Here is a 26,104-nt window from a genome sequence, read left to right on the forward strand (position 1 = left end):
ACCTCACGTCTCCTGGGGCTGACGCCGTCTCTCTCTCTTTCTGTTTTTAGCCCTGAAGTCAGCCGCAGCAAAGCCTGAGAAACCAGAATCGGCCAGGCCTTCCAGGTGCAGTGTGGAGTCGCCGGCTGGCTGCTCCAGATGTGGGGGGCTGGGTGAAGAGCGGGAGTGTGTGGCGTCGCTGGGAAAGCTGGAGTTTAGGGCTCTGGATTTCCAAGGGGGGTGCTCATCAGCAGGCAAGGCACAGTCCTGGAGACCTGCCCCTCAGCCAAGCAGCAAGCTGTAGCAAACGTGCAGGGTGTGCATGGTACCTGAGATAATGTGACCGGATGTAATCACACCCTGACTCTGACATTAACCCTAACCAGCATGAGAGAGGCTGGTAGCAGGTGTCCTTGAAACTAGGGCAACACCCACAAACAGTCCTCGGTCAGAGGCAACACCTTGGAGAGCCTGAGATGAGAAGGAAACAGTCCCTGTGTCAGAGCTTTCTGAATGTTGTCTCGCTAATGTGCACTAGCAGTATGTTGGGCATCTAGTGGCTGAACCTGACTTGCATAGTGTTCCAGTCAAGGAGTGGTCCCTGGTAAACAATGGAGACAGAAGTGGGACACGAGTTACGTGGCTGCTTGTCTGTTGTTGGAGATGGACTGTGGTTCTGCCTATCATGAGACAAAAATATCACAATGGTTCTAAGGAGCGGTGTGTGTGGGGGGGAGACTTCTGAGAGCAGATGGCTCTCTAGTCTAGCAGCCCAAGTCTGGATGAGATCAGTGAAGTTGAAGCTGGCCAAATTAGAAATGAAGTGTGAATTTTGAGCCACAAGAACACCAAGCCAGTTCATATAGGACTGTGGGGGATCCCCCATCACTCCAAATTGAGCCTGGCTGTCTTTCTACAAGAGACATGTTGGCACAGACAGAGGCAAACCTGCCCCATGCACAAGGCAGCAGGTGGATTGTCTGGATGGCGTAAGTGTAGAGTCTGGGGACAGGGCAGTGTGTGTCTGTTCCAGGGGGCCCTCCACTGGGGCATGAAAGCTGTCAGAACCTGTTAGAGCAGCAGGGCAAAGATGGCTGGGCCTGGCGTGTTGTGTAGTTGGTAAACCAGGCTTATCTGGGACCTGGCAGTGGCTTCCTTGCTCGTGAAAAGCAAGAGAGACAAGAAATTGTCTTCTGCTTTCCCTCCTAAAAGGCTAGAGGAGCCCGTGTGCTCATCTGCCCTGGCTTTCTGCAGAGCACACGAGCCCCCCGACTCCTTCCTGCCTCTAGTTCAGCCACAGCGATTGCACTCGAGCGGCTTGGAAAACCAGCCAGCCTGACTTTGAGAGACACCCAGTGATGGAGGGACCCATACAGCCCCAGGAAGCTGTCCCACGGTTAATCACCCCTGCTGGGAATCCTAACCCATTCTGGCCCAGAGAGCGCGGGGAAGCTGTAGATCTGCTGTATCTTGATGTCAGTGTTGGGCAGTTCCATGCGACCCTCTCTCATCCCCAAACTACCTGTGTTAGAGCTCTCTGAATTTTGTGTCTTGCTATTGTGCACCACCACTAGATGTTCAACATACTGCCAGAACCTGAGATGCATAGTGTTCCTGTCAGGGAGGGGTTCCTGGTAAACAGTGGAGACAGAAGTGGGACACAAGCTGTGTGGATGCTTGTCTGCTGTTGGAGATAGGCAGAACCACAGTCTATCATGGGACAGAAATATCACAATGGCACTAATGTGAGGGTGGTGGATGGCTCTCTAATCTAGCACCCCAAGTCTGGATGATATCACTGACATCAAACTGGGCACAAGGTAGAGATGCATCTCGGTGCACTCAGACTAGCTCTCCTTGGTGTGGTGTCCTGGGTTCTAGTCAGTATTGTCACAAGTGATTTGGGTCCCACTGATCCCTAGAGGGGTCTTGCAGTCACTTGGCAGGAGAGGGTTCGTTTGACGTGACCCAGACCAATTGGAGGACTGGCCTGAATTCAAGATGAAATTCTGTAAAGATGCATGCAAAGCACAAGGCAAAATCAAATGCAAGGTGGGGGAGAACGGGCTAGGTGGTGCTGAAAAGGATTTGGGGTCTGTTGTGGCTCAGGCGACACTGCAGTGTAGATGCAAAAAGCAAATCTCTGCCTGGCACGTACTAACAGGTGTGTTGTATGTAACTGCCCAACTCTGCTTGGCCCTTGCAAGGCCTCGGCTGGAGTCCTGTGTCCAGGGTGTGATGCTCATAGAAAGATGTGGCCAAGTGGGGGAGAGTCCAAGTGAGAACAGCCCATGTGATCAAAGGGCTGGAAAACCTCACTGGTGGGAAAAGGTTAAAAACGGGGCATGTTTAGTCTGAAAAAGAGAACCGAGGGGGAGCCAGACAATGGCCTGCAACTACACAAAGACCCATTGTGATCTCTTGTTCTGCAGTCCACTGACTGTGCGCGGAGAAGTAATGAGCTTCTTCGGCAGCAAGGGACAGTTAGGTTAGATATTGGGGTGGCGGGGGAGGGAAATGTAATCTTCGTGTTCAGGGCAGATCAGTTCTGGAACAGGCTTCCAAAGGAGGCTGTAGAATCCCTGCCAGCGGAGGCTTTGAAGGACAGGTTGGTCCTAGGTTTACATGGCCTCCAGGCAGAGAATTGGACCTGATGTCCTCTTGAGCTACCTCCAGCCCTACGAGTCTGGGGGAAGTGGGCTGTTGGTTTTTTTTTAAAGCTGTCTGCTTGAAAAGTACCGTAATGGGGGAATCCAGCAGCTCACACCCGTGAAACTTCACTGACCGTATCAAGGTAACGGGGGCAGCTTGGGATGACACTTGGCCACGCAGACTGGCCTGTTTGAATGCTGGGAAAGGGGTGAGGCCCACCCTTGCCAGAGGCTGTTGTGAAGCCCAGGACTTTAATGGGGTTCAAAGAGACCTAGACGCCATCCTCCAGGAACGTGTTAGGAATCGTGTCCCGAGCCTGTGTGTGTCAGGGGCTGGGAATGGGAGACAGGAGAGGGGATCACGGAATGATTCCCTGTTTCTGTTCACTCCCTCTGGGGTATCTGACATTGGCCACTCTCGGGAGACAGGACACTGGGCTTAGATGGACCTTTGACCCAGTCTGGCCCTCCTTATGTTCTCAACCCCCTACCCTCCTAGCCGAGGGGAGGGGCCACGACACCCTAAGGAGACTTGGGGCCTCACAGGTGAGAACGGGCAGGAGGGAAGGTTAAAATGGGGAGACTCCAAGCAGAGAACCTTGGCCAGTGGGTGCTGCTCGGAGGAACCCACCTGGGCAGTTGCAGGGCCACGGTTTCAGCTTGCTGGGGCTATGGAGGGGCGTGCGGGGGGCAGTGCAGTGTGAGACTCCCAAGAGGTTTGGGGCTGCAGTGCTACCGGGTGCTGTTCCAGTTCTGCACCATTGGTGTCCAGAGCCACAGGTGGCATTTCCACTGGGATCAAAGCAAGGATGCAGCGGGTGGGGAGGGGAGAGCATCGTGATGGTTAGTGCGGGTTGTGAAATGTCACTCGGAGCCTGTGTCTAGATGGCAAAGAAATGTCGGAAAAAGATTCGCAAATTGCGAACTGCAACTAGGCTATCTCTTCCTGCTTTTCTTCCAGAAGAGGCTTTTCCGAAGTTTGGCCCATCTACACCGGGCCAAATTCTGGAAAAACCTCCTTTCGGAACATCCCTTCTTCCTCAGACAATGAGGAATACAGGGACGCCAAAAAAAACTGTTCTGAAAAAGTGGACGCATTCCTTGGACACGGCAGAGCTTTTCTGGGATACCTCCACTTTGAACTTAACATCAAACATTCCTCTCTGAAACCTGAGGAACTACAGGGAGGCCAGGGCCATCCTGCTCGCTGGGGCAGGCCCGGGGAGCTGCCCTGGGGGTGGGTTTGGGCCTGGGGTGGAAAGGGTTTTACTGTAACTGCGAGAGCGCTGGACATGGTGGCCGTGGCTGGAGACGTGGCAGCGGCCGTGTGTTCTGCCTATACATGGGGCTTGCTGCTGGGCGACGGGGTGTTGCAGGAGGGGCACCCCTTAGAGCTCTCCAGAGGGGGGACGTGGCCTCCATTCATACCCAGTCCAAGCTGCCAGGCGGTGCTGGCAAAGGGCCTAGATGGCTTGGATTCGTTTGGCAGCTGGCCCAGTGCCTCTTGGTGCAGAAAGGACAGGATGGCCCAGTGGCTAGGGCACTAGCTGGGGACTGGAGGCACTAGGTCCAGTTTTCCCAGCACCACCACAGACTCCCTGTGTGAGTGAGCAAGTTACCTGGTCCCCTTGCCTCAGTTTCCCCTCCTGGGTAAAATGGGGTTAATGGCAGTAAGGAACCCTGCTCCAGCTAGTTGGGGAGCAAGGAGTTTGTTGGTCAGGGTGGGGAACATCCATATCAGACCACTGCAGGCTGGTACAGAGCCTTTTGTGGGCAGCAGTGTGTGCATAGAGGTACCATGCCCTGGCATCCCCTGCACTGTACCCTCTTGGTCCCTCTGCCAGATCACAGAACTGGCTCCGGGGAGGTCTGGGTTCTAGTCTTAGCTCTGCCGTTGACCTGCTGGGTGAACTTGGGCAAGTCAGTACTCTGCCTTGTGCCTCAGTTTCCCCCTCTGTAGGGTGGGGAGAAGGGGGCTTTGAGCTCTGCAGGTGAAGGGTGTCTAGCAAAGCTCGGTGTTCTGGGTGCGACAGGGCGGATTCTCTTTCTTCACTCCTCTCTGGTCTGATTTCAGACCCGCTACTCTCGGGACTAAGGACGCTGCTACCAGAGCCCTGACCAGCAACAAACCTGCCATGGCTAAACCCAAGCAGATGGCGCCACCTGGTGGCCAGACCTCGGCAGTACCACCGCAGCAGAGAAACAAAACCGCCTCTGCGAAGAAAGGTACAGGCGCCTGCCGCCACGCCTTGGGGATGCAGAGGGGTCTGTGGGGGTGGGACACAACTGCCCCCCCACACACACACGTGACTCCACCCCCTAGCCCCGGGATCCCTGGGGGACTGCAGGGCCTGGGACAAACCTCCGCATCTGCCCCAAGCCCTGCCCTTCCCCCAAACCCCCATCCCTCTTACTGGGGCTCAGAGCCAGGCCTGTCTTAGGAAGGGGTTGACCCTGCCAGGGTTGGTGTCTGGGCACAGCAGCCGGGAACCCCCCCTTCCCAGGGTGTGTGTGGGGGGTGCCCCTTTGTGCCCCTGTGCCTAGGCGTGACACATCAGCAGACTCCAGTGAATCCAGCGTGGGCTGCCGAGGCGTCTGACACGGTGTCTGGCTGGATCCCGTGCGTGAGGGGTGGAGCTTGCCGTCCTGTATGGGGGGTTGCTGCCTGTTTGGGACCCCAGGCCACACCTGGCTCTGGGCCAGAGTGCAGGTGGCCCATCTCCGGTGGCAAAGGGTGGCGGCTGCTTGCTCGCTCGCACGAGGTCCCCGCCAGCCCAGAGCAAGCAAGGCTCTGCTCCCAGCCCTGGGCCTCGGGAATGCAGCTGCAGTGCACTGCATTGTGGGTAGTCTCTCCTTCTAAGCAGAGCATGAGTTGGAGCAGACATGGGGCTGCTCTCAGTTACGCGGCGGCAGAGCGAAAAGCTGGCTCAGTCCTTGTCCTGTGGAGTGACGTGGGAACTGGGACACTACCGAGCCCCGTTGTCTTTCCCAGGGGACCGCAGCAGCTCACAGTATCCTCGCCTGGCCTGGTCCCTTGGCCCCCGAGGGCCCTTCCCATTGGCTGAGCTAGGGCCTAGCTCTGAGACCTGATTTCTTTCTTGTCCCTGACAGAGCCCGTCAGAGCCGCCCCCATGCCCAGGGCCCAGCTGTCTGGCTCGACCCCCGCCCTCAACAAGACTGCCAAAGCCAAGCTCCCGCCGGAGCCCAAGGCCAAGAGCCACCCAGTTCCTGCTGCTCCCAAGGCCTCGGAAAAGCCAAGGCCCACAGGGCTGAAGATCCCTCCAAAGGCAGGGAGCAGCCATCCAAGCACCCCACAGAGAGCAGCAACCTGTGCCCCAAAGGGGCTGCCCACTGGGAGCCCTGGCAAGAAGCTCCCCAAGAAAGAGGCTGGTTACAACAATCTCGAGCCGGTGCCTGTGCCCAGGAAAAAGCTGCTCTCCCCAGAAGAGAGAGAGGCCAAGGCAGCTGCTTCCGAGGTCCTTGCGGCCCCTTCTGATGCTCTGCCTGGCACAGAGAGCGCAGCCCCGGAGGGTGGCATGGAGCCCATGGACGGGCAAGGCCTGATGCCAGAGACGGGCCCCGTTTTGCCTCCGCTGGGCCCAGCAGATGGGGATGCTCCCGAGAGCTCCAGGCTGCAGGTGCCAGGAGCTGCGCCAATGCCTGCGAGGGACATGGAAGAGGCCATCGGTGGCGGAGAGTCCCTGGAAGGAGGACGCCCATCTGGCCCAGAGCTGGTGGTGCCCGAGCCTCTGTCCCAGCAAGGGGCGGCATTGGCAGCGCCCCCTGGAGAACAGCAGCCAGGGCCCTCACCCCCACAAACGCTGGGCTGTTCCCCCGGTGAGACACCGCACCCAGCACACACGGAGCTCCCCGACGCACCCAGCACGCCGCAGGGCGAGCAGAGCCGGGCAGACGCCCCATCCGTGCACCAAGAGCCCTGTGGGTGGGACCCAGCAGCCCAGGGAGACCCCTCGCTCTGCCGAGAAGCCCCTGGGGAAGCCGAGTACCTGGACTTGTGGCCAGAAGGGGACGGAAGAGCGGCCCAAGACGTGACCTGCCCTGCACCAGCCCAGCTGGATTCCTCCTGCCCCGCTGGGGCCTCCCAGACGCTGCTGCTCAGCGAGGGGGCTGCTCCGGCTGGCACCTGGGGACAGCGTTCGCCATCCGGGTCACTGCCCCACCTGGCAGAGCCTCTGCAAGGGGGGGAAGGGACGGTCCCAGGTGCCGAGATGTCGGCTGAACCGGCGGGGCCCACGCGTGAGACGGACCCGTTGCCGCCAGCTGCCCTGGAGGGCCCCTACCCGGAGCCAGGAGCTGTGGAGCTGAAAGAGGAGGGAACCGGGAGGGGGGCTGTGACCCCGCCAGGGCCTGGCCAGGAGACCCAGGATGCTCTCCTCTTGGAGACTGGAACCCAGGACGGGGGTTCTGGGGAGATGACGCGTCGGGAGGCCGAAGCAGGGACGAGTACAGAGGGAACGGCTGCTTGTCAGGGGGTAGAGGGGTCAAGCGGGAAGCCCGTACATGCCGGGCCCGAGCCAGGGCAGGCTGCTCCCCTCACAGAACAGCTCCACAAGGACCCCAAAGACCAGCCCAGCGTCGCCTCTCCTCTCGCCACGTCCCTCCCTCCTGCTGGGTGGTCCCCGCTGGCCAGCGTCACCCTCACAGGCCCTGAGGAAGCCCAGCGGGGCTGCCCCTGCCCAGGTGCTCCAGGCAGCATTGCTGGGATGGGGCCCACGGAAGGGGAGCCCCCACTGATGGGTGGGGCTGACCTGCTGGAGGTCCTGGAGCCACGTGCCCAGCAGGGGTCGCCGACTGGCCCTGAGGTGACCATGCACAAGCCGCAGAGCCTGCCCCTCAAGAGCCTGGAGCTGCCCCAGGAGCCGGCCCCACGCCCCCCAGCCCCGGGGCAGCTGTCGTCCAGCAGCGCCGAGTCGGAGGGGCCGTCCAAGAGCCGCTCCTCCAAGTCCAGCACGCTGAGCGGCCCCGACCTGGCTGGCAAGAGCAGCAGCGAGACCAGCACCCCGGAGGAGCTGCGGGACTACGACAGCAGCTCGGGCGTGGAGTCCAAGTCGGACGAGAAGCTGGACCCGCCCTTCCCCCGCAGCCCCCGAGAGGACCTGCCGGGGGAGCAGGACCTGGGCATCCACATGGACAAGGGGGACGACGAGGCAGAGACGCTCCCGGCGGACGAGCTCTTGGGCGACCCGCCCACCGTGTCCTCCGAGGACGAGGGGGAGCTGGACGGAGACCTCCTGAAGGAGCCCGGCTTCCCTGCCCCCGGCAAGCCCCTGGTGTGCTGTGCCCCTGCCCCGCCCCGCCGGCCCTCGCTGGAGGAGTCCGAGGAGCTGGGCTCCGGTGACGCCGGGACCGGGACACCGGCTTCCACCAACTCCGCCACCTCCTGCGATGCCTTCGACGCCGCCTTCCACCTCCCCTCCACCGACAGCTGCGGGAAGAGCCCCGGCCTCTCCTCCCTGGAGAGCGAAGAGCACTCGGCTGAGAGCGCCCGAGACCACAGGGGCTCCGAGCCGGCCGGCCTCCCCGAGCCGGAAGAGCGCGGCAAGATCTCCCTGGCCGGGGACTGGGCCTGCCAGCTGGAGCGCCCCCCGCGGATGGGCTCGGCCGATGAGGAGCCAGTCCCCCACCCCTATGACACCGTTCCCCGGGGCCCGGCGGCAGGTAACGTATAGAGGAGCCTGCCGTGTGTGTCCAGTGCCAACGCCGCGGTACCTTAACGCAGTCATGTGCAATAGCGCCCCCTGCTGGTGGGAACCCCCCTCAGCGTTCCCCTCCCCCGCTCCATCTCCCACCTAGCCAGATGGGGCTGACGTCTCGGTCATGGCCCCCGTGGTGTGCCTAGATCAAACATGTCAGGCTCTCCCCTGTGATCATGGGTCCCTGGGGGAAGTTGTCTGTGTTTTAATGTTCTTCCCTTGTGGGGCGTGGGATTGGGGGCCCAACCTTTTAGCCCTTCAGTGCATTGAATAAAGAGTCACGTATCTGGATCTGACCTCCTGGCCTGTTCGTTGTATTTTTGTGTAGAGCACTTACTGCCCCTCCCGTAGCCTGGGCTGGGGAGAGGGGTTGATTGGCCCTGCTTGCTGCAGCCAAGGTGGCTTGGGGTGGGGGCTAGGGAGCCGCCTTAGCATTTGGCTTGTAGACTAGGAAGCCTTTCATGGCTGAGAGCATCACACCATGTGGTGTGTGGACTCAGACCCCAGCAGCTCTCCTCTCCTGGGCCTTTTGGTGCAAGGGAGCTCCGTTTTGAGAAGTAGCACCCCCGACGCTGTAGGACCGTCCCTCGTACCAGTCCAGAGACCAGGCCCCTGCCATGCCCAACTCCGTGGGCAGCTTCAGCTTCCAGGATGCAGTTGTCATGGAGACACTAGTACCTGGAACAGCCTAAGGATGCTGTGCCCAAGTTGGTCCCAGTGCATTGTGCTTAAATAAAAGCCTCATGGCTGGTAGGAGATGGACCCCCTCTGTCATCACCATCCAGACTCTGTCGTCCTCGGTGCTGACCCCTGGTCCCTTGCTGCAGTACGGGACCGGACACATGGCTCTGGTTCCAGCCAATAGCCTGCGATGGTGCACCCATTGGCCAACTCGCTGCAGCCACAGTAGCGCCACCTGGGGGCAAGCAGTGGAGATCCCACTAGTCATCTCCTTAGTGGCTCTGCCCTCCCCAGACCACCCCTCCCCTCCCGGGCATCTGCTGGCCACCAGGGCATCCCTGCCATGGAAGTATCCCGAAGATCTAGCCACAGGCAGGGAAGCAGGAGCCAATTCCTAGTTGAATTGTCTTTGGGTGTCTTGCCTGGTTTGGGGGAAGAGGGGGAAAGGATCAAACGGGCGAGCCCTGGATGTTGCCTGGACTCTCCTCCCTGCCTGTCTGTCTGTGCCTGTGCCAGTCTGTCCCAGTGGTGCCCTTCGTCTGTCTTAACACCCCTCCCCGTGGGCTGTTCTCTCCAACCCATGCTCCTGTGCCCTGTTGTAGGTGAGAGCGGGGCTGGCCTGGGGCTCTTCTCCTGGGGGCCCTGCCCCCCTGAGATCCTCTCCACCATCTACGAGGTGGAAGGAGGCGCAGAGAGCCCTGGGCAAGTGCCAGAAGAGGAGGAGGAGGAAGAGGAGGAGGATGGGAGCTGCCGGCTCCTGCCTACTGCCCCCTGTGACAAGGCCCCTCTGCACCTGGGCAGCCTCCAAGCAACTGTCATGCAGCAACTGATCAGCCGGACTCTGCTCTTTTCCTCCACTGGGGAGGCCCCCGTGGGGGGCAGAGGAGCCCCCGTCGTGAGTGAGGTGGAGCTCAGCAAGTGGACAGACCTGCTGTCGCCATTGGATGAATCTCGGGCCAGCATCACCTCCGTCACCAGCTTCTCCCCCGAGGACATCTCGTCTCCCCAGGGCGACTGGACGGTGGTGGAGGTGGAGACCTTCCACTGACTTCCCCCTCCCACACCGGCTTCACCCCTCCTTCCCACACCTGCTTAGATCCCTGCCGTGACCTGCTCTGCTCCTTCCCCTGGGGGCCAGACCTGGTGGGTTGGCTGGTGCCTCTGGTCCAGCGACGCAGAGCTTTCCTTCTACCTCGTGGCCCAGAGTGGAGCAAGTGGAGCCTGGGTGAGGCTACGTGGGCAGGTGGAGACGGCCGCGTGGAGACCTTGCACCAGGGTGAGACTTCGCTACTGTCCTGAGGCCTTGACGTCAGGTTCGAATGTCTGTTTCTGATCTCGCTGTCTCTCCCCGGAGCCCGGGCCAGAGGGGTGGAGGGGCAGCAGCAGGAGCCGCACAACTCTCTCTCTTCATCTTAGCTCCTGCAGGCCCCTTCCTAAGGCGGGGTGAGCCCCCCGCAGCCCATCCCCCGAGAGACGGTTCTGGGCCGTTAGCCCTGGTGGCCTCCATTGAACATCCACGGGTCCTTGTGGGACATGTTGGCGGGGGTGGGGATGCTGACCCCCCCCCCCCCCATGGTGTGGCTAGAAGAAACCAAGCCGGGGAAGGAGGGGTTTCCTTGTTCAGTGGCAAGGCCTGCCCAGGGCCAGGGTGGGTCAGTGGAGTTCATGATCCCCCTCACCTGTGGCGGGGGGGGGGGGGGGGGGTTGGGAGGAAGAAATGGCCTTAACACTGGATTCGCGTCTTCAGTGAATGTTCTCTCCTGTCCCCGGGCTCTGAGCTGGGCTGATGGGCAGGGAGGGGGGAGGGGTTGATTTCTGAGATGATTTGCCCGCTGCATTGGAAGAGTAAAGGCCTTTGCTGATATTCCAGCTGTTGCATTCGGGGGGGGGGGGGGGGGGTTGCTGCTGGGGGAGTAGCCTTTAGGCAGAGGCCTGTTGTCTCCAGTAGCTGCCCTGGCCGGCCAGCCACCGCTCCAGGAGCTGAGAGGGGGTGTGTGTGTGTGTGTGTGTGTGTGTGTGGAAGGCTTGGATCCTTGGATGGGGGCTGGGTGCAGGGGGCTGTGGACATTCATAGGCTGGGGGGGGGGAACTTGGAGGGGGAGATAGGACTTCCTCTCCTGGGCAGGGCCCAAGCCTGTGTGCTGTGGCAGCCCTGTGCCCTGCACTCCCTAGCTGCTTCCCCTGTGTCTGTGGGCAGGCTCCTCCTGGCTCATTTCCTCACTGCTGCTGGCAGAGAAGAAGCCAGTGTAGGGCTATCTGCACCCACACTGCTTGGCCTCGCTTCCTCCAAGGTGCTGCTTGGCTCCAGCAGTGGAGGAAGGTGCTGGGCTAAACGCCACAGCCAGGACCTCTCAGCTGAGCCTCAGCACAACCAGGGTCTCTTCTCCTCATGTGAGCCATGCACACCACCCGCCTCACAGCACCTTCCAGAAGGTGCCACGGGGAAGCTAGTCCCTGGTGGAGACTGCTCCCTGGAAGAGCCCCAAGGCTGCCAGGGGATGTCCAGCCCATGGGGAGGTGGGCAGCTTCCTGCCATGGGCCCAGTACTGCAGCATAGAGGAGCCAGATCCCAATCAAGTCATGCAGCACCCTGGGCTTGGCGCAGCCCAAGGCAGTGGGTTGGAACAACTCAAAGTTCCAGGGGGGAGGGGGGAAGGGTTGTGTGCTCATCTAGTGTGATGGTGTCGTGAGCTGTAGAGAATCTAGCTGCCTTCCTAGCTGTAGTGAAGTTTCTGGCTGCAGTGAGCGAGTGTGCGGCTGGTTTTGTGCTAACATAGCAAACTGTGAATGGTAAACTAATTAATTTAAACAATGGTGGTGGCTTTTTTTCAAAGAGACTTTTGGTTTATAATAAAGATGGATTAAAAGCCGCTCAGGTGTCGGGCTCTTCCCTTGGGGGGTGGGGGTGGGGAAGGGGAAGCATCTCTGGGCTTCAGCTTGTCACAATCTGGATTTTAAGCCCTGGTCCTCCAAATCCTACAACTCTTACCCCTCCCCACCCCCACAAGGCCCCAGTGGAGAAAGAGCAGGCCTTGTAGGGATAGTCCAAATGGGAGGTACCCAGACTCTCCTCAAAGTTCCCACCCTTTATCTAGGGTGCAGGAGAAACGGAGGCATGGGAGGGGTGGGGGGGGAATAGATGGGATGGGACAGAGCTGGCACCAAAAGGCAAGGGTCTTGACTTGCCAGCCCTTTGCTACTCTCCTGCCACAGGGCTTGAAGCCATGGTCGGAGCAGATGGCTTGCAGAGGGGAGGGCTGTGTACCCCATCCCAGCTTCTCTGAGGCCAGCAGGCTCCCTCTCCCCCAAAAGGCAAGCAGCAGCTCAGGGTGATGACTTTATGCCTGTCTCCAGCAGTGGCCAGTCCCAGAGCCTCGGAGTATCTGTATGGAACAGGGTAAGCGGGATTTAGTCTTGGCTCTGGCAGTCAGATCACTGCAGAGGATTGCATCCTTAGCCAAGAACCAGCAATGACTCTTCTCCAATCTAGTTCTTTGTTGACTTCAGTTATACTTTTGGCCATCAACATCCCTGCACAAGGAGTTCCAAAGGTTAATTGTGCATTGTATGGGGAGGGGGCCAGGAAGGTTTCAGAGGCCTGGAAGGGACCTCCAGCAGTCTAGTCCAGTCCTCTACACCTGAAGCAGGACGAAATAGCTAGACCATTCCTGATGGCTGTTTGTCTAACTGCTGCTCAAAGTCAATGATTGAGGTTCCACAGCCTCTCAAGGGAATGTCTGCCACTGCTTAACTAGCCAGCAGCTTTTCCAAATACACAGCTCCTTCTGCAACTTGAGCCCGTTGCTTCTTGTCTTAACTTCAGACAGTAACAATTCTTCACCCTCTTCCTTGTAACAACTTTTTCTGTATTTCATCCAGACTAAGCACAACCTGTTTTTTTCAGCCTTCCCTGCTAGAACATGTTTTTTCATCTTTTTTTGTTGCTCTTTTCTGGACTTTCTGCAGTTTGTTCACTTCTTTCCAGAAATGGGGTGCTCAGAACCTAAATTGTTCTAGGCAAGGTGTCTAGAAGCCTTCCCAACCCTCAAATGGTGCTGTTACCCATCTACGAACCTTTCCCAGTTTCTGCTCGATCCTTTTTGAGCTGGGGCAGCTAGAACTAGACACCGTGCTCAGGATCGGCACCCCAGGGAGTTGTATATTTTGGCCCTTAGCAGAGCCTGATGTACTGCTTGACCCCTGCTGTGCCACACGGTGACAGTGCTAAAGAGCGGTCTCTGGTGATGCTAAACTCTTGCATGGTAACAGATTATCTTAAAAGCTAAATCCACTAGCCTGAGCAGGACTGCTGCAACTTGCCCAGTCACCCCTTCAACTCCTGCCTTAGTCTCCTCCTGCCTCTCCAGTCACACTCAGGCTGCGTCTACACTGGCATGATTTTGTGCAAATACTTTTAATGGAAAAACTTTTCCGTTAAAACTATTTGCGCAAGACAGCGTCTATACGGGCATGTGCCTTTGCACAAAAGCATCTGTGCCCAGTGTAGACACTTTCTTGTGCAAAAAATTAACTTGTCTACACTGGCCCTCTTGTGCAAGAATACTTGTGCAAGAGGGCTTATCCCTGAGCGGGAGCGTCTGAGTAAGAACCACTGATTTTGTACAGTACAAAGTCAGTGTTCTTGCGCAAATACTCGCGGCCACTCTAGCCAGGCAGCAAGATTCTAAATACACTTCCCCTCTGAGGCTGCATCTCCATGGGAAACCTCTTGGGCTGTGTCTACACTGGGCCCCTTATTCCGGAAAATCAGCCACTTTTCCGGAATAAGCTGCGAGCGGTCTACACTGGCCCTTGAATTTCCAGAAAAGCAATGATGCTCTACTGTACAAAATCAGCCGCTATTCCGGAAAAACTATTCTGCTCCCGCTTGGGCATAAGTCCTTATTCTGGAATACTGTTCCGGAAAAGGGCCAGTGTACACAGCCCAGTAGTCTTTTCCGGAAAAAAGCCCCGATCGCGAAAATGGCGATCGGGGTTCTTTTCCGGAAAAGCGCGTCTACATTGGCCACAGATGCTTTTCCGGAAAAAGGGCTTTTCCGGAAAAGCAGCCTGCCAATGTAGACGCTCCTTTTCTGGAAAAACTGAAAACAGAATAGTATTCCATTTTAAGCATTTCCGGAAATTCATGCCAGTGTAGACACAGCCTAGGTGTCAGAGAGGTACCTGCTTCAGCTTGGTGCCCCCATAGTTCACACAATCTCTTGCAGCCCCAAGAAAATGCAGCCCCAGCCTGGCACTGAGTGAGGGGAGAGGGAGGGCAGCTGTCTGCAACTACAGAACTAGGCAAAGACTTCTGCTTTCCCTCTTTGGCTGTGTCTACACTGGCCACTTATTCCGGAAAATCAGCCACTTTTCCGGAATAACTTGCCAGCTGTCTACACTGGCCGCTTGAATTTCCGGAAAAGCAATGACGATCTAATGTAAAATCATCAGTGCTTTTTCGGAAAAACGATGCTGCTCCTGTTCGGGCAAAAGTCTTTTTCCGGAAAACTGTTCCGGAAAAGGGCCAGTGTAGACAGCACAGTAGTCTTTTCTGCATAAAAGCGCTGATCGTGAAAATGACAATCGGGGCTTTTTTGCAGAAAAGTGCGTCTAGATTGGCCACGGTTGCTTTTCCGGAAAAAGTGCTTTTCCAGAAAAGCATCCTGCCAATCTAGATGTGCTTTTCTGGAAATACTTAATGGAAAACTCTTCTGTTAAAAGCATTTCTGGAAAATCATGCCAGTGTAGATGTAGCCTTTAAGTTTCAAGCTCTGATGCTCCCCAGCCATTCCTCCCCACCGCAGAAAGGCTCTTTCTCTCCATGATGCACAGGTGTGTGGGGTGGCATGCTGCTGGGAGGGGGTTGCGCCCCATGGGGTGGGGGATTGAAGGTAGGAAGAGGCCGTATCTGCTTAGAAGCCCCGGCAGCATCTTAGGTTGGTGCTTAAAAAAACTTTTTTCTTTGCCCAGGGCTAGAGTGCTGGACTGGGACTCAGAGCTGGAGTCTAGGCCCGGCTCTGCTGGTGCCCTCCTGCATGTCCTTGCCTTGCTCTGTGCCTCAGTTTCCCCATCAATAAAGCAGGGCCCTTGCCACCACGCTGCCTCCTCTGTGGAACTAAAATCAACAGGCCCCACACTGGATGGGCACAGAACTAGCAGGACTCTGATACCTTGGGGTTCAAACACCTCTTGCCCCAGAGGGCAGGATGAGATCTGCTGGGCTTGTCCAGCTCCTGGGGCAGCAGGTGCTGGGTGTGCCCACTGTGGTGCAGCAGGGGGCAGATGCCCTGACTGGCAATTCCTATTTGCCTCTGGGTCTTTTTGCATCAGCAAAAAGCGAGTCAACTTTCCCCTCCCCCTTGTCCTGGCAACAGCTGCTCTTCCCTCCCTTCTGAGACGGGGGAGCAACCCCCCTCCAGCTCTATCTCCCCCCCCCGTGGCTGTCGGCCCAGAGCCGCCATTGCTCCACGGCCACAGGGATGAGCTCCCCTGGCGCTGCCTGCCCTATGAGCCTGCGGGGGTCAGCACAGCAATACACCTGGGATCCTGCCTTTGTACAGTGGGGCGGCAGTGACTGGGTGGGGCCTGCTCCCTGCAACAAGGCAGCCCCTGGCCTCTCACTGGGGCCAGCAGTGACTGGCAGAGGAGAGCACCCCCTGCTGTACAGCACCAGCCCTGGGGTCAGCACAGAGGAGGGAGCACCCCAACACCCAGGCACTGGCTGGGGCAGCTGCAGCAGCTCTAAGGACATAGGGAGAAGAAAAGCCCCCCCCCCCCCCTCCAAGGGATTTCCCAGCATCCTCTGAGTGCAGGGCCGCTCCTGCCTTAATGTGCTTCACCAAAGGCCAGGCAAGGAGGGGAAGGGGGCAGCTAAGCACAGAGCTCCTGGGTTCCACTCCCAGCTCTGCGAGAAGAGGCAGCTGGAAGTCAGGACTCCTGGGTTCTTTCCCCAGTTCTGCCGTTGATTGGACACCACATCCCCTGTTTGAAGTGGGATGAACTTTGCTAGACCCCCCCCCCCCCCCCCCAGACCTGGGAACAGATCCCAGGTGTCCTGACCCCCAACCACCACCCAAGCTGGGGCCAGACTCCAGGATCCTAACTCCCAACCCCACTTTCTTTAGACATAAGACTCATCTCTCAGCTGTCCTAAGCTACCCCCCTCCCTTCCCTGAAAGGGGCCAGAAACATTCACCAGCGGGGGTTTCTCTTGTTTTTAATTTTTTTTATTTAAAAAGAGAGGTGGGGGAGGGGAGGGTGCGATATTAAAAAGCAACTGACTCTGGGTAGCAACTATTGAAATGTTAAAAAAAAAAAAATTTACTCCTCCTCCACAAACCAGAGAATAAAAAGGATCCCCTGTTAAAACCTTCCCCTGATGCAGGGCACCCCTAAGTACCCCACCCACCCCCAAAAAATCCTTGCCCCACGCTATCTGGACAGCAGGGAGACCAGATGTTGTGGAGAGGAGAGAAAACCAGAGTGCCATGTCCTAAGACCGGGAAGAGGGGGCTAAAAGATGCCCCCCCCCAAGTCTTCAGGCATTTCTTGGACATGAAATGAGCAAAAAGTCTACCTCTCCCGCCTCCCCCAGCTTGAAATGGACAACGCTGCTACGATGTGAGACTAACCAAGGGACTAAACACAGTGGAGGAGTGGGGGGGGCAATGTTAGGCACCGATTCCCCCCCCCCTGCAAAGAAACAACCCTGTAAACCCCTCATCTGAATCCTACTCCTTCACTCCCTCCCCACCACAGCTTTTCCTAGCTCTCGCCAGCCACTTGGGAGGGGGGATGGAGCTAGGACGCCAGGTCCTTTCCTGGCTCCTCTCCTCCCTACACCAAAAGCCCAAGGCTGATTGACACCCCCCATCCTCTCCCCCCATCGTCCGTTTCCATGGAGACAGGGATGCTGGGAGGGCTGATTCCCAAGATGCCCAGGGGAAGGGGTGCAGCAGGCAGGGAGGGGACGGCAGGAGGCGGTGGCTGCTGGCACAGTCCCCCTCGGCCCTGGCTGCGATCCCCCCGTCTCTCTGCTCAGCCCAGGAAGGAGTCCACCTCGTCCTCCTCGAAGTGGCTCTGCTGCAGCACCTTGATGTGGTACTCGTAGATCTTCAGTGCGGGGCCCAGGCGGATGGACAGCCCGGTCAGGACGTCCGTGCGCTGCATGAGCAGAAGGGACTTCCCGTCAATCTCCTGCAACAGGCAACAGAGGGAGGTTAACGGGGATGTCTGGCTGGCTCAGGGGCTGGGGAACGGGACATGGGGCCTTTCCCCTCTCCAGGGCTGGTTCTCGCCACACCTTGCTCTCTAGCTGCCCTCTGGGAGGCGTCTGCGCTCCGAGCATTGACCCAGGACGGGCCACGGGACCACGGCCTGTCCACTTTTCACCATGGGCCCAGCGTCCTGCCCCCACCCCTCCCCGAGGCTCTGTCTCCTGGCCAGGCTGGAAGCTGAGCCCAGTTGGGTAAGAGCAGCCTAGGGAGCCCTGGCAACTGTGGGGACCCTCCACCTACCCAAAGCAAGGGCCCTGAAAGCTGCACCTGCCGTGTGTCTCCACCCCCTGCCTAAGGCAGATGCAGGGTCTGTGGCTCCCCACAGCTGCCCAGGTGGCTCTTCCCAAGGTCTGGCTGCAGCTCTTCGGCCCCATTCCCAGGCCAAGCCAGGCCAGGGTAAGACACCGCTCCCCCCCCCACCATCTGCCTTGGGCAGGGACTTGGACCAGGGCTGCTCTCAGGTGGAGGGACCCTGGCCTGGCTCCAGTTTTGGCTTGGCTGGGGTGAGACTCCAGGGCGCAAGAGGGGCTAGGGGCCTCCCCCCTTTCAGGAATTATCCATCCCCCCTGCACTGACCTGCTCCTGAAAGGCCGACGCCTGCTCTGCAAATCCAGCCTCTGTGAAATAATCCACCACGTCCATCACTGTCCACTCCACGGGGTCCGAGGGCTTCTCCTTCTTCACCGAGCTGGGCGGGGGAAGGGCAACAGAGATCAGCCTCCGGGCCACAACCCTCCCCTCCCAGGCAGACACAGCCCTGCCCCCATCACCAGGTCGGAATTCCCCTGCCCTCAACCCCTCCCATGCTAGAGCCAGTCCCTCTGCAAGGGGGGCCCCCAGGCAGCCCACGGACGCAGGAAGGGAATGGGGCTGCCAGCAGCGAATGGAGGAACATCCCCCATGTGCGGGGCCAGGAGCTGCGGCGGGTTGGTGGGCACAGCAGGGAAACAGGCCACGTGTGGAGACTTAAGATCCCGGTGGCCAGGGAGAGGGGCTGATCCCTGGGGGATGGAGGAGCTGATCAGTTCCAGGCGCTGGGCAGAGGGCACGCCCCCTGGTGGCAGTAAGTGGGAGGAGCAGCCAGCAAGCACAGGACTTGGGAGACTTTTGTTGGTCTCTAAGGCGCTGTAGGACTAACCCGGCGACCCCTCTGGGGCTTACACCAGCAATGGGCAGCCTAGCGAATGGCTGCACGAGTGGCCCTTCTCCAGCTCAGTGAGACTGCCACCGCCAAGAAGGTCTCCTGGGGTCGGCTGGTTTTGCTAAGTGCGCTTGCAAACCTAGAACGTGCGGGGCGGGGCGGGGTGGGGGCTGATTGCACCGTGGCAGCACTGTGATCAGATGCAGAGAGCGCACCCAGCTCTCCCGGTCAGTGCTGTGTGCCATCAGCAGCCACCTCACCTCACCTGCCCTGGCTTTACTTGCATGTCACTTGAGCAAAACTGGTAGGAAAAAAACCGACCTGGCTGGAAACCAGCAGAATGTGGCACAGGGGCAACAGTAAAACAAAACATCTCGCCGGCCACACACAGACCCCCGAGGGGCTGCATGTGTCCTGTGGGCTGCAGGTTGCCCACCACTGACTTACACGCAGCTGAACGGTGTCCCATCTGCTGCCTGGATGCCGGGCCGCCCGGGGGACAAGGGCACAGGGGGGTCAGCGCCCGCAACAGCTGGAGAGACTGCAAGCAGGAGAGAGCGACAGGGTGAGAGATGTCGGGCACAGCACACGCACGCACAGGGCTTTCATCGCCCCACGGAACGTGAGGAAATCAGCACCCCACAGCACCTGGCTCCTGTGACCTCCTCCAGCCCAGCAGATGCCCCTCAATTTTGTTCCACAGTCCTGGCTTTCCTTCCACTCCCAAAGCTCAGCTGACACTCCCCAATCCCCACCCGCACCCCCTCCTATCCCTGCCCTGGGTTCCCTCTTCCCCTTGTTCTTCCGATGCCCTGCAATCTCGTCTTGCAGCCCCCTGGATATACCAGGTCTCCCCCCAAATGCAGGCGCAGCCAGCCCAGCTGAGCGGAATTTCACAACGTCCCTGAGGCTGAGATCTGCCAAGCTCATTGCACGTGTGACCTCAGCCACTGCCAACTCACTGGCCTCTCCCCAAACAGAACCTTGGTTTCCCCTTCTCCGCTCCAATACCTGCTCTGTCTGGCTGCCCATAGGAAGCCCCTTCCTTCTTGCCCATTCCAAACTGCTGGCAGGCGCTCTCCCCAGGGGAGCAGGCCTTGGCATGACGCCTCTCGCTGCCTTCGCGGTGGGGGCGCTCGGAGCCCTTGTCCGGGGAGTGCTCCTCTGGGGGGTGCAAGTCCCTGGCGTGGCCACCCCCCGCGGGGCAGTCCTTCCCACGCCTGCTGTCCTTACAGTCCCCGTTCATCTGGCTCTGCTCGGCGGGGGCTGCTTTGCCGTCACTCTCCAGCCCAGCCCTGGTGCCCGCCGCCTCGTAGTCCGGAGCCTCGGAGCCCTCCGACATGGTGGAAGCCTCGTCATCCTCTTCCTCCACCCCCTTCTCCTCGGACGGTTCCTCCCCAGCCTTCTGTGGGCACCAAGAATCCAGAGTTAGAGACCCCAGGACACTGCTCCCCTCTGCCCCGCACAGGGCATCTTGCAGGCATGGCTGGGGCTCCTGGTCTTACCCACCATTGGGCTTCATCTAGCCATTTCCCCTAACTCGGGATCCCCTTCTAACCCAGTCTGGGCTCCCCACCCCCATCAGTTCTACCTATGCCCCCCAATCCCAACCCACAGCCTCCACCCCCTCTATTCCAGTCCCCACACGCCCTACTCCAGCGTCAGGTGACTTGGAGGTTGCAGGACTGAGCATCTAACCGCAACCAATTGGTCACAGCCTTATAAAACCCTGCCCCACAAACAGGAAGCTGCTGTGCTACCAAGTGACCTCGTGGGAAGAGACTTCCTCCCGGGGAGCGCCAGCTGCCACGGACCCTCTCTGCGGGAGCAGGATACAGGCGCACGTCCAGCTGCACCCATTCCTAAAAATGCCCCGGCCACTTTGTGGACAGGGGGAGATTTTGTTGCAAACAAAGGACGTAGAGATGGGTGAGAGGCAGCACCAGCTTCAGAGTCAGGAAACTTGGACTCTATTCCCAGCTCTGCCGAACAGTTTTGGGCACGTCAGAGAATCCCAGGGCGGGCAGAGACCTCAGGAGTCATCCAGTCCAGCCCCTGCCCAAAGCTAAATCATCCCAGCCAGGGCTGTGTCAATCCCGGACTTAAAACCCACCAGGGACGGAGATTCCACCCCCTCCCTAGGGAACCCATCCCAGTGCTTCCCCACACTCCTAGGGAAATAAATTTTCCTAATATCCAACCTAGACCTCCCCCACTGCCTCCCCCATATTGCCCAGCCCCATGCCTCAGTTTCCCCAGTTGTAAAGAGGGATAATCCTTCATTTAGATTGTATATTCTCCGGGGTGAGAACAGTCTCTCCGCACTGATCTTGCAGCACTCTGCCCAATGAGGGTCCCAATCTCAGATGGGTGGCTTGTGCAGCACCCACCATGAAGAGGCCACCACCCCCCCCATTGCAGCTGGAGCATCTAGGCACTGATCTAATTCAAACAATATCTGAAGCAAATCCAGGAACTTCCACTGTAGCCTGTTAAAATAGCTCATTAGGATTTAGAACAGTGGTTCCCAACCTTTTTTATACCGGGGACTGGCAACATTTTATTTGCAATTTGCATATTCGTTATTTGCATAATCAATATTTGCATAAAATGTTACCAGTCCACCAAAAGCCCCTGCACCCAGAACCGCCTACCCCTCCATCACCCCCAGCATCAGCCACTGATCCCTGAGCCCCTTGCACTGAACCTGCCCCCCTACCCAGTGCCAGCCTCTGGCCCTCAGAGTCCCCCAGAGCCAGTTCCCCATCCCAAATGCCTCAGTGCCAGCCTCCCGCTCCTTAAAGCCCCCACCCACCCAGTGCTAGCCTCCTGTTTCCAGAGCCCCACAGCAGCACCCCTCCACCTGAGTCAGTCCTGCCCCTGGAGCCCTTCCACTACTAGCCCCGCCCCCAGAGCCCTCCTGTGCCAAGTCCCCACCCCAGATGCCTCAGAGCCCCCAACCCCGACGTCCCCCAGCATTAGCACTACCCCTGGAGCCCTAGTGCCTGCCCTGCCTCCCAGCCACCAGCTGAGCCCTGCTGCCGGGTCACGGCTGCTCTAAGGCTGCCGTGCCGGGCTCCACGTGGCCCTCCGGCGGCGCAGCGAAGCAGTCTTCTGCGTCCAGGAAGGGACCTGCCTGTGCCCCTGCCCAGCACTGATAGGTGGGGCAGGACACGCCTCTCCCAACAGCCATGGTGGGAGGCGCTAGGTGGTGTATCCCAGCCCTGGCCCCCAGAGTCGCCTCAGTCTGGCAGCCAGAGGCGGGCCGTGGACCGGTGGCTGGGAACCGCTGATTTAGAAGATAGAAGCAGAGGGGTGTGTGTGTGGGGGGGTGTAATTAAGAGGAACAATCTAAGCAAAAATAAATAGAAAAATAACCCCCCCTTTGTTCTTTTACAACCATCTCGGCAAAACCAGAGTCAAAGCTCGGGCTCTCCTGCAAGATCTGGCTCGCCTTTCATCAAGGGCCTCCCCCCCCACACTGGCTGCATGAGGAGGCCATGCCAGAGATGCCTGGTTTGTTATTGCTGGGCTGCCGGCCAGGTCCAGGCCGAGTGCTCTCGTTATAGTTATATTACGGTAGTGCCCAAAGGTCCCAGACAGGACTGTGTTGGACACTGCACACAGAGAACACAGCCGCCCCCAAAACACAGGAAGGGATTGTAGGGCTGTCCAGCAGGCCTGCATCAGGGGAGGGGACTGGATTGCTAAAAGATGGGAAGCAAAGGATAGGATCAGATGGTCACTTTTTGCCATGGAAATAGTGAGGTTTTGCAAGCATGTATCTGTACTACGGCCTGTTCCTGTTCCATATTCCGAAGTGATCTGGAAATGGGAGGGCAGAAAAGTTTGCAGATGATACAAAACAACTCAAGATCAAGTCCAAAGTTGATTGCAGAGAGTTACCAAGGGATCCCAGCACTCTGGGCGACAAAATGGCAGATGAAAGTAATGCATGTTGGAAAACGTGATCCCAACCGTGCATACACCATGATGGGGTCTAAATGATCTGTTACCGCACAAGAAAGATCTTGCGAGTCGTTGTAACTAGGGATGTTAAAATGACACGGTTACATGCAGGGCAGCAGTCGGCTGCCGGTGCACATGGGAAGCCGGCTTTTAAGTTGGTATCAACTGAAGATAGAGAGGATAAGGCATCAAGTGGAGGTAGGGAGGTGGGGTGTGTCCCAGTGGCCTAATGGCTAAGACCACAGCCTTTGGAGCCTGGGATTGTTTAAGACAGCTCCCACCTGCTGCCCTGCGCTGCTGCTGCGTCAGCTCAAAGCCGGCTCCCCACACCTACTAGGAGCCTGTGTGTAATTGTGAATGTTAATTAATGAGCTCAGGCTCATTGGTTAACTGTTACGCTTACACATCCCTAACTGCAACTGGTTCCCTGAAAACATCCACTCAATGAGCAGGGCCATAAGCAAACTGAACAGCACATTAGGAGTGAGACTGATAGAAAATATCACAAGGCCGCTGTGCGACTCCATGGGACTCCTAATCCTATCTGTTTTTGAGATGGGGCAAAGCAACAAAAATGATTTAGAGGATGAAGCAGCTTGTGTGTGACAGATTAAGACACCTGGGACTGAGACGGGGGAGGAGTGAGAGGTTGAGATGGGATAGGACAGAGGTCTATAAAACCAGCACTAGGGTGGAGGCAGTGACGTATTATCGACCCCTTCACATACCACATGAACCAGGAGGCACCCAATGAAATTAACAGACAGCTTGTGTAAAACAAACCCAAGGAACATCTTCACCCAGCACACAGCCAACCTGTGGAACTCCTGGCCCGGGAACACCGGAGTGGCCAAAAGTATAATTGGGCTCAGAAAAGAATTAGTTAAGTTCAATCGCCAAGACGGCCAGAGACGCAGCCCCATGCTCTGGGCACCCCTAAGCCTCAGACAGCCAGAAGCTGGGACTGGATGACAAGGGATGGATCCCTCGCTAGCTGCCCTGTCCTGTTCCTTCCCTACTGTTGCAATACAGGATACTGGGCTAGATGGGCGACTGGTCTGATCCAAGAAAGTTGCTCTGGTCAGAAGGCTGTGCTGGCGCCCCCCAGTGGTTGCCAGGGGGCTGCCTGGCAGGGCTGGGGACCCTTGCCCCCAGGTGGCTGCCAGGGGGCTGCCTGTGGGTGGGTTGTTACGGGATGTTTGCAGTGTGAGTAGCACTCTGAGAGGCTGTTTGAACAGACCCATCCATCACAGAGCGCCCAGCCCAGCACGTCAGGCCGTCAGCGCCCAGGACCTTGCCGGGACAGGAGGCCCCAGCAGATCAGAGGCTGCGGCAGTGCTCACCCCCGCAGCTGGAGCAACCCTGCACCTCACCCCCTGGCTTCCCAGGGCCCTTTTCATTCTAAACTGCCGTGACTGGCACTGCCCACGGCCCCACCCACCCCCTGGCAGGTCTGTTCTCGGCACCTTGCATGCCCCAGGCACGTGCCAGCACAGGCCACCCTGGACATTCCTGCCTTCCCTGGAAGCAAACACCCCAGCCCCCCCCCCCCCCCCCGCAGCCCTGCCCCAAGCAGATCCCCAGGCCTTTTACTCCATGTGCAGCTGCTTCCTGCGTCCCGCCCCCCCAGACACTGACCCCCCCTTCACTCAAGCCATCACTTTCTTGGGCAACCTCTTCCCCCTGCACTCTGCTCTACTCCAAGCACCCCCACTGGAGCCGAGGGCACTGCCCCTGCCCGCCAAGGCCCTGCTCACTCCCCCACACATTGCCCCTCCCCCACGGGGGCCAGGGCCCTGCTCACTCCCCCGCCCCCCAGACACCGCCCCTCCCCCTTGGGGGCCGAGCACCGCTCACTACCCAGACACTGCCCCTCCCCCCAGGGGCCCTGCTCGCTCCCTCGCCCCCGCCCAGGGGCGCTGTTCGCCCCACCCTGGCATTCGCGTGCCACCTGCCCCAGGCCTTTCCTCCCAGCCCCAGACACGGCCCCTCCCCCCGGGCACCGCTCACCCCACCCCGCCACTCGCGCCACCTGCCCCCGCGCTCACCTTGCTCCGGTGCGCCCTGGCGTGGGGGGCGCGGCCCTGGGACCCCCTTTCCGCCCGGGCCAGGGCGATGCTGCCGAAGCGGGTCCTTTCCAGCCTCCCGCGGGCCACTTCCTCCTCCAGCAGCCCCTGGACTCGGCCCCGGGTCACCCGGCCGCCCCCGGCCGCGCTCCCATCCCCGCCCAGGTAGCGCACGATCTCCCGCAGGCTGACCGGGGAGCTGCGCTCGGCGGCCTCCTCTTCTGGGGCGGGGGGCGCAGGGGGCGGCGGCCGCTCCCGGCCGGTCCTGCGAGGCGGCGGCGGCGGGGCCGGCTCGGCGCGGGGCGCTGCCCGGTGGGCGCGCGGCGGGGCGGGGGCCGGCGCGCGCGGGGAGCGGGGCGCGGCGGGGGACGCTCCGGGCGGGGAGGCGCGGTGCGGGCGGGATGCGCCTCCGGGGCGCTGGGCCGGCGCCGGCGCCGGGGCCCCCCGGCGGGGCGGCTGGACGCGGGCGGCGTTGCGGTAGGAGATGCTGCCTTTGTAGCTGACCCGCAGCACCGCCCGCTGCTGGATCAGCTTCTCCAGCTCGGCCCGGGTGCGCTCGGGCTCCGGCCCGTGTCTCCGCCGCACCATGCGGCAGATGCGCTCCAGGTCCGGCCGCGCCTTGCGGGAGCGCAGCGAGTCGATGGTGTCCAGGATCCACTCCTGGTAGCGGGGCGCCTCCTGCCCCGGCGGGGGCGGCGGGGGCCCGGCCATGCCGCCGCCTCCTGGATCGCCCTGGCCGGGGCCGCGACCGCCTCGCTGCCTCCCCTCCCCCGGGGGCTGCGCCCGCTGCACCGGCTCCTTCCGCGGGCCTCCTGCGGGCGGCTGCACGGTCCCGGCGCCGCTGGCGCTCCCCGCTGCACCGGCTCGGCGCGCCGCCCCTGCCCGCGCGGGGTCGCTGCTCCGCCCCCGGCCGGGCTCCCCGGGCGCTGCTGCGGCTGCCGCTGGATTCGGTGGCGCGCGGGCTGGTCCCGGGCAGGCAGCGCGAGCCCCTCCCTCCCCGCCGCACGCGCCGCCGCCCGGGACCCGCAGCCCCTCGCGCGGCTTAAGGAGGCGCCGCTGCCCGCAACCTCCCTTCCCCCGGCCGCTTAAGGTGGAGCCGGCGAGTTCCGAGTTGTGCGTGTGTCCCGGCGCCCCGCGCCCTGGAGCCGCCTGCCCAGCCCGCGCCCCCGCCTCTCTGCCCCCCAGCGCCGCCCGCTCTCCTCCCCCTTCCCCCCCGCAATCATCCCGCCACCTCCCCGGCCCCGGCCTGCTCTTCTTCCTGCCCCCTCCCCCACACCTGCGCCTCCCCCAGCAGCGTCTCCTGCTAGTGCAGCGCTGTCCCCTTCGCCCCCCAACCCGCAGCCCCCCGCTTCTCGCAGGGGTGCGGTGCGGGCTTGGCCCGGGCCCCCTTGCGGATGTGGAGTGCGGGCTGGGGAGTTTGCTCGGCCCTTTCGGGGACGGGGGAGGCCTTGGGCCGCTTCCACGCCCCCTCCCCCCGCAACCAGGGGCTGAGGCTCCGGGCGAGGTCACCCGGGGGGGTCCGTGCCGAGGGGGCGCAGCGAGGCAGGGCGGGCGGGGAGCGGAGCACGCGGCCTTTCGCCTCCAGGGGGCGCTGCGGGCAGCAATCGAACTCTTGCCCGCTGCC

At 60.0% G+C, this 26,104-nt stretch overlaps 2 protein-coding genes across 3 annotated transcripts in view; one reads left to right on the forward strand and one right to left on the reverse strand.

Annotated features, from left to right (window-relative positions):
- Positions 1 to 10,649, forward strand: part of PRR36 (proline rich 36) — a 32,920-nt gene extending 22,271 nt beyond the window's left edge. Inside the window, exons 3-6 of one of the 2 annotated variants that reach the window (XM_075902203.1) lie at positions 51 to 105; positions 4,705 to 4,856; positions 5,742 to 8,309; positions 9,628 to 10,648. In XM_075902203.1, the coding sequence (XP_075758318.1) occupies positions 51 to 105; positions 4,705 to 4,856; positions 5,742 to 8,309; positions 9,628 to 10,073 (3,221 nt within the window). In that variant the 3' untranslated portion in view covers positions 10,074 to 10,648. Of the gene's footprint in view, positions 1 to 50; positions 106 to 4,704; positions 4,857 to 5,741; positions 8,310 to 9,627 lie in introns of both variants that reach the window. The other variant, XM_075902202.1, reaches the window with a different exon arrangement.
- Positions 10,650 to 16,232: 5,583 nt separating this feature from the next.
- Positions 16,233 to 25,612, reverse strand: SAMD1 (sterile alpha motif domain containing 1). Its single transcript, XM_075902204.1, has 5 exons — positions 24,463 to 25,612; positions 19,457 to 19,850; positions 18,893 to 18,986; positions 17,881 to 17,992; positions 16,233 to 17,224 (listed from the first exon to the last, which is right to left on the reverse strand). The coding sequence occupies exons 1-5, from the start codon at positions 25,189 to 25,191 to the stop codon at positions 17,066 to 17,068; spliced, it is 1,488 nt and encodes a 495-aa protein (XP_075758319.1). The 5' UTR covers positions 25,192 to 25,612; the 3' UTR covers positions 16,233 to 17,065.
- Positions 25,613 to 26,104: the final 492 nt, after the last annotated feature.

Source organism: Pelodiscus sinensis, chromosome 19, assembly GCF_049634645.1.
Source record: "Pelodiscus sinensis isolate JC-2024 chromosome 19, ASM4963464v1, whole genome shotgun sequence".
In the NCBI taxonomy this organism is placed as follows: Eukaryota; Metazoa; Chordata; order Testudines; family Trionychidae; genus Pelodiscus; species Pelodiscus sinensis.